This window comes from Vanessa tameamea, chromosome 13 (assembly GCF_037043105.1).
Source record: "Vanessa tameamea isolate UH-Manoa-2023 chromosome 13, ilVanTame1 primary haplotype, whole genome shotgun sequence".
In the NCBI taxonomy this organism is placed as follows: Eukaryota; Metazoa; Arthropoda; class Insecta; order Lepidoptera; family Nymphalidae; genus Vanessa; species Vanessa tameamea.
In genome coordinates, this window is record NC_087321.1 from 8808449 (window position 1) to 8822691 (window position 14243).

Below are 14243 nucleotides of genomic sequence, written 5' to 3' on the forward strand. Positions count from 1 at the left end.
AATAATATTTTACAGTAGCCAAAGGGTTATGTACAAGCACGATATACACGTACTGTCCAGGTCATCTTTAGAGCCATAAAGCCTAGTCATTGAGTTTTACAGAATACGCCTACTATTTTTAAATTATAAATAATAATAATGATCAAATGTCCAATCGCAATGCCAATTTTCAATTAAATCAAGTATATTTACTTTTTCAGGCTGAAATTGTATTACAAAATTTGAAATATAACGGATGGAATAATATATTAATAATGGGACATTTGCCGGATACCTTATTTCATAGCTTAAGTGTATTGCCTTTTACATTCGCTGTTACTAATATAGATAAAGATGATTATCAAATAGAAGACGTGGTACCTTACCAATCAAATGTCATTATTATGAGCTGCGCAACTATAGATGAATTTGAAAAAGCTATGAAAAAAATCATAACTTTACCTTACTGGCATTCACTCGCAAACATAATTTTATATTATCATTCAAAATTACATAAAGAAACAATTGCAAAAATATTTTTCATTTATTGGTTTTATAGAGCAGTTAACGTTATCATTGTTCAATACGAAGAAACTGAAAAAGAAATGTTTATTTCGTATTATAGCCCATACATGACAGAAAATTACATGTTCACCAACGTATTTGGTTGCTGGACAGCAAAAAAAATTGGTCTGCCCATTCACAACTTTAAGAAGGCTTTTAAGTGTGATAAACAATGTCTTAACATGACTTCCTATACTAAAATAAGGGCATCCCATCTTGGAACTTGCCTTGGATTTGAAACAGAAAAAGTCCTTTTTACGAATTTGAATTGGATACAAAAATTTAATTTGTTTGAAGATAAGGGAAAAAATTTACATGGTTTCACCTTTTATGCGTATACTGTCGAAGTCTTACCATTTCTTAAGTTAGAAGAACATGAAAATGGAACTTACACATATCATCGTAGAGATGGAATGATATGGAACACCATGGCAGAGCTGTTAAATTTTAAAATAGATATAACCCCAGCAAAAAAAGCAATTAAACAAAAGTTTGATTATGAAATAAATATTCTACAAGTTTTTTCATTTGCTCAAAGAAAGGCAGACTTGATTTTGTTTCCGTTATATCAATTCGACTTAATATTAGCGGAGATAGATTACACGGTCCCATTTCTAGATAGCGGCGTTTGTATATTGTCTCATCGAGCACAATACGAGACCATTGTCTTCGATGTGAACTTGCTGGAAAAAAATATATCCACGATAATTGGGTTTTTTCTATGTTTTATTTGCACTTGGTTTGTATTTTTTATATATAACACGGAACAGATCGGAAGATTAAGCTTAGATCAAGCAGGAAAGGATTTAATAAATACCTTTAAAACTGTATTGTCAATTAGTATATGCAATCCACCAAATCGAGGTTCGTTCCGTATTTTTCTAACAATTTCGATTTGGAGTTTTTTCGTAATTAACTTTAGCACTCAGGCAGCTATAATTTCACTATTTTCTGTTCACAAGAGAGAGAAGGAAGTCGATACTTTTGAAGATGTGATAAAAAAGGGTTACAAAATTGAAGGAATGGCCTCGCCTGACGTCGTGCTTCCAGACACGGAAGAATCATATCGAATTATTACATCCCGAATCGAAGCTGTACCTGATTTATTTGGGTGTGTAAATCAGATGGAAAACAATAGCCATCGGTTTTGTCTAATAGATTGTGCTGTTGGTCGTTATCTAGCGAGAAATATGTTAAACAAGAAGGGCCAACAATTTCTTCATTTAGCTTCACACGCTAGAATTCATAGCCATTATTTAAACATGATACTTCACAAAAATAGTCCGTTGACGGAACATTATAATAAGTATATACTAATATTATTTGAATCAGGACTGGTAAGGAAATGGATGGACTACAGGTATTTTGACATCAAAGCGGAAGCTACAATTAAACCATTAGGAATGGATGATCTTGGAGGAATTTTCGAATGCTACGGATTTCTCCTAGGAATAAGTATCATGGTTATTATGTTGGAATTATTAATGGGTTTTATTCACTGGACCAAACGTAAATGTAGCAAAAATACAAGATATGTATAAATCAAATTAATTTCATCTACATATGCTGGTAAGTTGACTAGATTAACAAAGTTTGGTAAAAAAGAACAAATTTACGAAATCACACAAACAATTTAAATAATTTATATTGTCTTACAGTGGTACAGCTAAACTTTTAGCATATTATGATTATATTTCTTGGCTATTTGACTTTTTATATATGACGATACCTTTGTGAATAAAAAATAACTCGAAGAAAATTAAATAAATTGTATTGAATAAAGTTGAACATTTAGACGAGAAAATTTGATATAAATTAAGTTTTATTTACTGAATATTAATATTTAGCATCATTACTGTAAGTCCCGCAGTAGCTAGGTATTTAATCAAAAATAGATGCAATCTCCATTCTATCTTAAGCTACTGTGATGACGGCACAAATTGGCAAGGCTCCGGGATCGTTTACGTATAACACATTTTTGACCACTTCTAATGGGCTTATGGCATGAGCATTGATGTACACTGTACAGCATATATCTCACCGTCATTCACAGGTCCCGCTGAAAAAAGAACAATAATTAAGCACTTCACCTCACGTGTCAACGGCGCGAACGCGCGATATCATTTTTAAGCCCTGGCACATTGTTTCTCGAAGTTTTCTCCTGATGAGATTACCAATGTGTCGTCTGCATAATTGACGACGCTGATACCTTTAGGCAAAGCAATGCACAAGAACAAGCTAATCAATAAGCCAAATACGTATTCGAATTAGTTATTAACTTATTGTCTTATCTAATCATAAGTACAACATGTCTAAATGCTGTAGCTTTAACTTAATTTTATGTTAATAAAAGGTTACACTGAATTTGTAGATACTTATTTTACGAATAGTTTTTGGTCTCATCCCTATCTCAAGAATTACTATAAAATAAAGAAATACTTTAAAACAACACAAAAAAAGGTAATATTAACTATCTGCATATTTCTTCTCAATCCTTTTTTCAGTATATTATAAAAATATATAGTATCTTAAGAATTTATACTTTATTTATTGATACTTTATTGCATACTACTAAAATATCACAGCTTACATATATTACATAGCATTTCTTCCAGACAAACTAACCGAAAAGAAGACCATAAATAGAAATGGGTCCGTACGTGTTGGAATAAATTACACATATATTTTTTAAAATTTTGTTTTCCTCTTTAATCGTAACAAAAGTCTATTTAGTTGAAAATTTTAAATTTTTCTAGAGCATAAGGAATAAAATGTATTGATCCCTAAAATCAAAGTTGATTCACACTTACGTGTACAGATGTGAGGCACCAGCTTTTGTATAGTGTATAAGATTGCTATATTTTAATTACTTCCTTACTACAAAATTAAATTATTTTTAATTATATATGGATTTCAAATATTGTTTATGATTTTTGCTAATTAATTACATATATTATGTAAGAATTTAATAGTTTAGTTTATGACAGTTACCTCAATGATAAAAATATTAAATTATCTGTATTTGCCTTGTTTAATCTATAATCTATATGCCATAAAATTCTATATTACTTAAATTGTTTATGGGTAAATGATGGTTAAACAGAGAAGTGTAGTTTATAAATTTTACTGTGATTATAACTATTGATAAATAGAAACATTACATTAATTTAATGGGAAATTCTCAAAATAAAGGCAGTGAACGTAGAAACCAAAAGCATCCCTTGCATTCTACTCGTGACGGTCAATCATTTACAAGTCAGGTAATTTGCGATCAAATGAAAACTTGCAAATGTCATTCTCAGCTGAACATACGTAACAATCAAATGCTTTGTTACTCGCAGAATAACTGTCGTTCTTGTTGACTTGCAGTTTATATTTTCGTAAATTGATATTAGTTGTATATTTTATGAGGTGTCAATGATTATCTTGTACTGAATTGAAATATTAGACTATTAGTGTTTGATGATTGTTTTGTATACAGTTTAGTTTGTCCCATTTCGTCGGTAACCTCAGCGGGCGCTCCTTCGTTAGTGTAACAAGCAGCCAGTCAGTATACAGCGCATCACGGCCTTGGTCTCGTGTTTCTAGACGAAGGTCAGTGAATCTAGCTTTGTAAGCCACTGTTTAGAAACAAAACACACCTGCATCACAACCTGAGCTGTTTATATCTATACATATTGTTCGAAACATAATATTTTGGTTGGTATATTTTAATACCACATGCCTCAAAAATAAAAACAAAAGTACCATCATATTATAACATCATTATGCTACCAATCTGACTTTATATTGATTTATTTTTTATTTATGCTTTGTTTTTTTTTTTTTTAATATAATTAACAAAATGACATGTTCATTTTTTTATTATGAAGTAAACTTATGTTATGTATGCATGTGATTTGCAGATGATATAAGTAGTGTTTAAATTAATTAATTTTCCACAAAATTTTAAAGTGTCTTTATCGATGTTAATATATGTACGGTTGCATCACTTACTAACAAGGACACTATTTGCGAATTTTGTAATAGACAACTATATAATGATAATATATAATAATAATAATTTATAACTATATAATAATAATTTATAGATTATATGCTATTTATAAAAAATTATAGATAAATGTATTTGTTTAAAGTAAGTTATTAAAAGTAGAGTATGGAATGACTTTATAGTATTTGTGAGTCTCTTGTAGGGATCTCATCTTAGTATATAAAATATTTTTTTTAAAAATTGTTAATAATTTATAACATTTTATTATAGTTTTAAAATTTGCATATAACTTTTTTTTTCTATCAACTATAATTTTTATGTTAATTAAACTTATGCATCCTCAAAGTTAATTACAAAAAAGGTTTGGTAATAAACAATAGTATTCATTTTGAAGTTCCTTTTTTATTATTTTATCACATGCTCCATTGTAATATTGAATGAATAATTATTACTTATATTAAGAAAATGACTAAAAAAATAGTTAATATTGTTGTAATGGTCTTTGCCTCTTAAATCTCTTTAAGCAGTATGGTAGCTTTCACTTGGTGGTAGGGATCTGTGGAAGCTTGTTTGGGTACCATACACTCATCATCTATTCTACCCCCAAACAGCAATACTTCGTATTGTTGTGTTCATGTTTGTAGAGTTTATAAGCCAGTGTAACTACAGACAAGGAACATAACATCTTAGCTCTTAATGTTGTTAGTGCATTGGCAATGAAAGGATTGTTTAATATATCAGACCCCATGTCTATAGGCAGTGGTGACTACTTACCATTTATAATATTGGGCTAACCATTAGGCTCTCCTATATTATAAAAAAAAAACTTACACTCCACCCACATATTTGTTGATATATAGAAAAAACTATCAAGCATTTTAGCAAAGTACAAAACTTAATGAGCAATCTATGAAATCATAGAGCTAAAAACCAGAAGAAGCAATTATTTCTCCATCAACAGAGGTTGTCATGGAGATTGAAGGGTTTAAAAGTTTATGTACTGAGGACCCATCTAGTATCAGTAGTAGTTGTAGTGATCTACAACTAGATGAATAGCATTAAAACCTCCATGACAAAAATGCCATGTGCCAAATTTAACCCTGTTGAAGTAAATCAATTCCAAACAGACATACCAACATACATATTATGTTTATAAAAACTTATATTTTTTAATTTTTATGAAATCATACCATGACTTGCATTAATATTTTAGATACTGACTTTATTTTAAATACTGAATTAATTATTTTTAATTTCAGATGGAATGATTCAACGTTAAAAAATCCCCTTGAAGCTAGTAAAACAGCTTGGCCAGTCGCACACAAAGAGTCAATATTCCTACCAGAGTACCCAATAACAACAGACCTCTTGCAAAGAGATTTTGAAATAGTTGAAACCATAGCCAAAGGTGCTTTTGGGGAAGTGTATAAAGTTAATAAGTACAGTGAAAACAAGGAATATGCACTAAAAGTGTTGAATAAAGCACAGGTGTGTATGATATTTTTTTTTATTTATATACAATTGTGATGTAAAAGGTTGTAAACATATAGTTTATTTGTTTGTATTTAGATGTAATTTCTGGAATTAATGTTCCAAATTTAAATTATTTGTCCCTCATAGATAGCAACATTATTCCTAAGTGCTATAGGGTGTTGATATAAATAAATTGCACCCGTGCAAAGCCAGGGTAGGTTACTTGTTTATTATGACGTAAATACCAGGTGTTCATAAAGCAAACTACCAAGCTAGCTATAATACCATAAGATGTCTACTTAATCTTTACTGATCTTCTGGTTTAGTTTATGATTAGGAATAAGTCATGACTCATAAAATACCTGACTCGTGAAGACATCAATAGACATTTGTGGTGTCTTCATTGACAGTTGTACATATGTTTATCATTAAATTCAAGTTTAATAACTTGGTTTGAACAGTAACCAGGAAACTGCCATTAGATTTTAGATTCTTGTGGTGATATCCATATAATTTGTTCCATGTAATGTCAGTTAAGTTGTTAAGATGATGAACTCAGTTGCATTTGTAATATTAGCTGTTATATGATGTTTAGAGTAATCTCTATTTTCTATCTTGAAATGTGAAATTAATAATGCAACAAAACGCGATAAATGACAAAAGAATGAAAGAAGCCCATTGATTAATAATATACATTTATGTAAACTGTTAACTGTATGAAACAAAATTACATTAATATTTGTGTATTTAAATATATATATATAATATAAAAATACTTAAATTAATTGAGGTGAGTTTCTTAAGTGAAAAAAATTGCTAAACTAATATACACTATAATTTATACACGATGATACTGTGCGTTTCAGCTTTTAAAAAAACTATACGTTGCGACGCAATTTACACTAAGAAAATGATTAATACTTATTCAAATAAACAAGTCTTTTACATCATACCATTCGACTTCAGTCGATTACGTCGCATATTTGAATTTAACTTTTGAAGATATAACCGATTCCATATTACGCGAAACGAAATAGTTCGCTACAAAACATCTGGTCGGATAACATGACAGTAAAAAAAATTGACTTGGGTAGTTATCATTATGCAAATTTGAATCTATAAGCCCCGCATTGATATTACACTCAAAATCATTTCTATACCATCCATATGTCTCATGATAAACTAATAAGTAAACTATTTAAAATAAAATAAATACATCACATAATATATGTTAAGTGCACTTCTGATTATCTTTATACAGAATACATTGCATCCGTGCGAAACCGGGGCGGGTCGCTAGTTCTTTTGAATAGCTTAAATTATTCCTTGCTCATGTGCCTTTGAATTTATAGTGCATTAACTTTATCTGTGTCAGGTTTATCTCGGTGACCTAATTTAATCAATGTATTCAACCATGTACTTAAATGATAAAGGGACGATAAAGGGACTCTCGTTTCGTATAATTATGAACAATAACTGAAGAATGTGATTGTTTAAAGTTATTTAAAGTGGACGCAATGTGGGAATACTTTATTTAACCACTCTTCTTGATGTGATCGAAGTGTTGTATTACTAATGTGTGACATACATCTGTATGTCAGTGTAACTATGATCCAAGATAGGCCTATGGATAAACAATGTGAATCCTAATGCTTAGTAATAAAGTAAAGGCCTGTTTATATCCCACTGTTGAGCTAAGGCCGCCTCTCCCTTTGAGGAGAGGGTTTTGGTAGCAGAATTTCATTGAAATTAGACACATGCATTTCTGCTCGATCTTTTCCTTCACCACCCAGCACTAGATGCATAATAAAGAAAAAATAAACACATAAATTCAATGGTGCCTGGGTTTGAATCTGCAATCATCTGTTAGGATACACGCATTCTAACCATTGGATCACCTAGGCTTAAATCTATTCAATAGTACCGATTTTCATAATTATAATTTGTGTTTATAATTTAAACTATTGCTCGGCATTGAACGAAAATGTAGTGAAAAAATCTGGATGTATCGAAACAGTTTTAACACATTCAACCACAGTTACACGTAACCGATCCACGTGGTTCAGTGTGGTGAAATAAATTTTAAACTTTATCTTTAATAGTACAGATAATCTTTGCCTAGTATTGGGACATTCACCAACTTAAAGTAAGTCTCTGGTCTATTATAATATCTATTCAATATTCATTTTTTTTATTTACATTATACATAACGGTAATACTACTTTTCGGTTTCGGTTGAGTTTCGGCAAAAAAATGAGTTTCGGTTTAGTTTTGGTTTCGGCAGTAAACTTGCCGAAACTGCGTTCGGGAGTTGCCGCGCTGTGCTCGATCATAATCGGAGCGGTAATTGTCTAATCATGTCGTGACTTGCCTGTGTTCGCAATGCGTTTTGTTTGTTGTGAGTTGGGACTGGGATATTATAAAGAATCTTACTGAGGTACTAAAGTTTTATTATGAAGCTACACTTGATCTGTCGTATGATAACGCATGCAATTCCAATTGCAATTCCTTTGATATCACTATTAAAAAGGAAGCTGCAAACTAGAGACGAAAATGAAAGCGAAATAATGAGAAACATGAAAACACGGTTGCATGAATCAATGAATCGACGATTTGCTTACGTCAAAGGACATCCAGCACTAATAACTGCAACATTACAGGATCCAAAATTTAAAGGCACATATTTTAATTCTGATGAATTTGACATTGCCACCTTAGAAATAGAAAACTATTTGAGAATTTACACGGACGATGTTAGTTATACAATAAGTGAAAACTGACATTCTGAAGAATCACAGCCATCTTGTTGATCTAGAATATCGTCTCCCGTAAAAGCGTGAGGGCTTTGGGACGCCCATGATAAATCTACTTGTAATTTAATAGGAACCTCTGGTGTGGGGAACAGTGATTGTTTATCCCAAATTAATATAACCATTAAAGCATACTTGTCAGAACCTAGGTTGCAGAGAAGTGCAGTTTATTCTTACTGGAATTCTAGTCCATTTTTGTCTTTGAGAAAGGTAGCACGGAAATTCTTATCAGCTCCACCGACGACTGGACGACAAATTTATTCAGATAGAAGGAGTAATCTGCGAGGCGAAAATGTTGATAAACTATTGTTTCTTACCTATAATATAAGATTGTTTAACTATGAATATTAATAAGACATAAAAAATACAGATTGCTGCTTGAAATTATTAGAATCAAGTCTACGCGTTTTGAAATATTACGATTAGTTCATAATTTAGTAGTTTAGCTATAGTTTTTTGTTGAAGTGTCATACAAAATGACGAATTAAGTTTAGGAGTTAATTTGTTTTAAAGTTAAATGTGATTTATATTGTTTTATTTATTACTTAAATATTAAGTACCTACCTATAACTCTTGTGATATTAGGTTACAACTTAAATAATATTTAAGTTATTATTTAACGCATTTTTAAAACTATGTGATTTAAAAAAAAAAATTAAAAAAGACTGATTATTATCATTATGTTTTCTCTATTTTCCCTCTAAACATGATTCCTGTAAAAAAGTTTCGGTTTCGGTTTCGGCCGAAACTGCGACCGTTGCCGAAATTCGGTTTCGGTTTCGGTCGTAAAAACCAGTTTCGGTCGGACACTAACGAGAACACGCTCTTGAAACGAAATTAATTTGACGGGAATATTGCAGTCCTATTCTTATCTATGTTTCACGAGATATCATTATTAAATTACTTGTAAACAAAATAATCTACATTTCGTCAATGAAAATCGACGAAACTTAACAGTAATCAATATATCAACTATATCATTATTTTATGTATTATATTTATTCTTTATAATTATGTGTACTTCGCAGCGGCGTAAACACTTTTTTTTTTTTTTACAATGTATGACGAACAGAATATCGGATTAGTCATCGGCTTACTAAACTACGACGAAATAATGGATTATAAAATATTGTACTGGAGAATGAATTTGACACATTTGAACAGAGTAACTATTATATATAAATACATATCCCGACCCGTTTAGTTACCGGATTAACTTTTTTCTTCACGATAATTAGTAATTACTAGTTTCCACACGTGAGGGTAAAGGGTTGGGGTATTTTGGTGTGTTACAAGTGTTAGATAGTGATCCATGTGACAAATTACATTCATTGAGTAACAAATATTTATCGATTACATTTTTGTATTTGTCGGTAAGGTACTGAATTCATTACGATTAACCTATTTTGTATGAACTCGATTTCAAATTGAAATGAAGTATGATACCTAATAATAATGTCGATAATGTCGAGCGTAATTTATGCTACTTCATGATAAAACTGTCTTTGAAATATCTTCAATACAAATTTTTGTTACTAAATATCTATATTCTAAAACTATATTAAATTAGCTAAAATTAAAAACTTATTTAGTTACGCGAGTGACATAATATTATTAACTAATTCCTGTAACTTCACAGGAATGTATTGCGTTACATGATAAAAATTAACAATCCCTGAGACGCATATTGTCCGATGTATAATATCTAAACAATAGTAACGCACACACACCAACAGATAAATTGTTCACAAATATATTTAGTGATATTTCATCGACTGTATGCCGGCCGTTGTGATTTTAATATATGTATTGATATAGATGTAGCTCAGTAGGTCAATGGTGTTGAAGATTAAGGCATCATAATTCATTTATACCGTTTATTTGAATGTATGTATTCATATCAATACGATCCTTGAAAATTTCAATACGAAAGGTTAAATTATTGTTATTATTTCGACGTCGTTTATGTCTTTTCGATTTCTAATAAATAGCTTTTGATATATTGCAGTAACGTGGTGTATATGTATAAATTAAAATTTAATTTTCAGTCGAATTACAATCGTGTTTTTTGTAATGGGTCAGATTATTTGAAGTTTTGAATATTGTCAAGTCGCTGCGTCTTGTAATATTCTGAGAGTGCGTAAGGTGTTAGGTACTGACTTATCCTGTATCACAGACCCTACACATAAAAAAAAACATACAAAACACACCCATAAAAAATCGTGTTCGTTGTTTGAGAACCAACAAATAATGCGTCGCGTTTGTCTTGTCTCAAAACGTAAAAGAACATAAGTGATGTTTGTCTTGGTGTCATTGTTTGAAGGAATTTCGTCTTGATGGAAATTTAGCAAAACCATTGTACCGAGTGCATTTATATTACAAATTAAAGTTCTCTCGAGTTTTAAGCTATTATAGTATCAAGTATGAATAATAGCTTAAACTGTGCATAAGTTAGGAGATTGACTTTTATTTATATATAGATTTGTATCTACCCGATTTGGCTTCGCACGGATAGAATAAGAGTCTACATAAAACTTTTATATTTTATCTTTGCCAGCGTACGAAGAACAATTCAAAAAGTTTTATCACAATCGGATGAATGGAAGACGAACGATCAAAGAAACATTCATTTTTTTATTAGGGTTTAGGCAATATATCAAAAGTCAGTACGTATTACAAAGGATATTAAAAATAAGGTGACGTAAACTTACAGTATAGCAGATTCGTCATCGGCTTATTACGAGAGAAATATTGGATTATAAACTAATATGCATGATGAAGTATTCACTGTTATTTATTTAATTTCAACATCCACAAGATCTTTATACTATTTTATTATCATATAAACATTATTTCTAAATTTTACTTTAAATTAAATTCTTATTATGCACGTTACTTGACTACAACTTAATGCCGCGACTGCTTCGTTAGCTTAGTGACTCACAAATCCTCCGACCCAAGAGTTCAGGGTCTCAACCCGTGGTTGGTACAAACAGTTTTTTGTAGAGAATTTCAAATTAGCAGCTAGAAGTCTTGAAGTTTACAATGTTTACACTCCTGTGCATCGTAAAACTCGTTTCATTCTTGTCCGGTCGTGTTGTATTACATTTCCTATGTTTGCGCACACAATGGTGTTCTTTAATATGTCCCTCGCACTAGCTATCTAGCTAGTCCCTAAATTCGCCGTGACTCAAATCGTTCAGGTGGAAACCATCTTCACTCACTTAGTCAATTGTTGTGGGCCAACTATGTATATAGTTTTACAACATGGTCCCAGAAAACGACCGGAAAATTGAAAGGGTAATTGGACGTTCGTGTTCCAAACGTACGAACTGCATTGTGTTAGGATACGAATGGGGAAGAAAACTACTAATGATTCTGTAATTGTATGCATTCAGAGATAGATATAGGTAACATATACGTGAAATATTTGTTTTGTTTATTAGATCGTGAGCGAAAATGCGGTAAGGCAAGTAAAAGAAGAGGCGCGGATTCAAGCAGCGGTCGGTCACCACTCGTTCATAGCGGGAGCTGTATCTCGCTGGCAAACCAAGAAAAGACTGTATATAGGTGAGTCGATTTACATGACGATATAAATAATTAATCTTATTTATTTGGTCATTTAATTACAAATGAAGATGTTAGGAATGTTCATAATTATTATAATCCGGTCACTTACCAACACATATAAAAAATAATGAATTATTATCGACATTTGATGAATTATAAATGGATTTCAAGTATCGAAAGCTATTTAATGAATAAAGTTTAAATCAGATTATGGTTGTCAAAGGAGAAAAAGTTAAAAATATATGTATTTGTCTATTTATATTGTATGGATGTTTACTTCTCGAGTAATTAGTGATGATGATGTTATTAGGTAAATCATTGAGTCACAGAAATTAATAGATTAATAATGTTGATTGATGATTGTAATTATGTACTTACTATTCGAATGTCATTCGATGAGTTTAACATGTTGTTAAACTCATAAAATATAATATAATCAGTTTCGATATTATAACGATCTCGCAAATGATAGTTTAGTATGAGGTACAGAACGTAATATCGGCATTGCTATTTTTTAGAACTCACTTCGTCTCCGACGCGTGTTGAAAGCCGATTTACAGTAATACGCTTTTTTGATGGTTGTGTCTTTTAAATATTATATCTTGTCCTGCTTCATGTTTTATCAATTAAAACCTTCAAACGCGCTGTATATTCTGGGACAAGTTTTATGTAGTTTTCCAGATAGCCATTATAAATAACGTCTCCTCATTTATTAATATAGATCATAGCCTTATAATTTCCGTCCGCATCAGGGTTGCTGCTTGTTTGTAAAGTAAAATATGTGCTTGACATGATAAGGTGTATGCAAAATTTAATCATGATTTGTTCAGTAGTTGAAATAACTAATTTTGGGTTTATGATATTTGTTAAGTTATCGTCTCTAGTAATAGAATAGGTCTTAAATACGAGAATGGTCAGATAGCTATCGATTTAGAGATATCATAGCTTTAACCTCATTGGCGGCTTGTCGTTTTGAAGGAATATCGATAAGCTCTGACAATATATTTCATTTTTTAAAAACACAGTACATAAAGATAGTATTACCTTAAGTCGAATCGGTTCCCTATTATAATTAAAACAAATATTTTACAATGTATAGGAAAAAAAAAACTGTGCTACTACAGGTAATAGTAACGTAGGACATTTTAAACCATAAAAACCTCATTTAAAAAAACCTAGTCCTAATAAATATACCATATTGTACACCACCAACATAAAATACTGAAATCTTAGGAATAAATACAAAAAAAAAAAGAAATAATACTCAAAACAAAAATATAAACAATTATTTTATGTGTTGTACAACGGGACTTATGACTAATTAGCCATCTCTTCCAGACAACTCGATCTGAGATACTTATACTTAATACGTGTATAATAAAATGTTATATATAAGGAAATTAATTGAAGACGTCTTTATTATTTTTTAGGTAATGATTTTTTAATGATGATTTGAAATTGATTGTTTTTTTTTATTTTTGCGTTCCTAACTTTGCGTTCGCTCGTCTTCGCAAAGTTACAATTGTTATCTACGTCTAATTTATACGATCTTCACTGAAGTAGCTGTACTATTTAATTGCATCATAAAATGGAATTGATTGCATAGTCAATTTATTGAATGGCCTTATCATTATCACTTATCTCTATTAACTGACGGTAGGGCTTAGAGAAGACCACCTGATGGAATACCATCAATTTCATAATAAGTACATAAATTGAACTGTTTTTTAGATACATGCCTTTGCCTTTTCATTGAAGGAAAAGTGTTATGGAAATAGCGATAGTCATTAAAATCTTAAGTGATTTTTCGTACTCGAATTTTAATTAACATTTATTGTAGTGTGAAACATCGA

At 30.8% G+C, this 14243-nt stretch overlaps 2 protein-coding genes across 3 annotated transcripts in view; both read left to right on the forward strand.

The window, feature by feature from the left end:
* Positions 1-254: 254 nt before the first annotated feature.
* On the forward strand, positions 255-2084 carry LOC113403312 (uncharacterized). Its single transcript, XM_064216681.1, has 4 exons — positions 255-628; positions 749-1169; positions 1506-1654; positions 1904-2084. Exons 1-4 carry the CDS (start codon positions 255-257, stop codon positions 2082-2084), a joined length of 1125 nt encoding a protein of 374 aa, XP_064072751.1.
* Positions 2085-3605: 1521 nt separating this feature from the next.
* Positions 3606-14243, forward strand: part of LOC113403370 (autophagy-related protein 101) — a 60523-nt gene continuing 49885 nt past the window's right edge. Inside the window, exons 1-4 of one of the 2 annotated variants that reach the window (XM_064216773.1) lie at positions 3606-3803; positions 4025-4137; positions 5797-6025; positions 12267-12390. In XM_064216773.1, the coding sequence (XP_064072843.1) occupies positions 3714-3803; positions 4025-4137; positions 5797-6025; positions 12267-12390 (556 nt within the window). In that variant the 5' untranslated portion in view covers positions 3606-3713. The remainder of the gene's footprint in view (positions 3804-4024; positions 4138-5796; positions 6026-12266; positions 12391-14243) is intronic. The other variant, XM_064216774.1, reaches the window with a different exon arrangement.

Excerpts from the sequence above, each read along its gene's own strand:
- LOC113403312 (XM_064216681.1), top strand. The coding sequence starts at position 255 with ATGGGACATTTGCCGGATACCTTATTTCATAGCTTAAGTGTATTGCCT. Across the intron at positions 629-748 it reads TACATGACAGAAAATTACAT|GGCATCCCATCTTGGAACTT; the intron begins GTTCACCAACGT and ends TACTAAAATAAG. Across the intron at positions 1,655-1,903 it reads GCTGTACCTGATTTATTTGG|GTATTTTGACATCAAAGCGG; the intron begins GTGTGTAAATCA and ends GATGGACTACAG.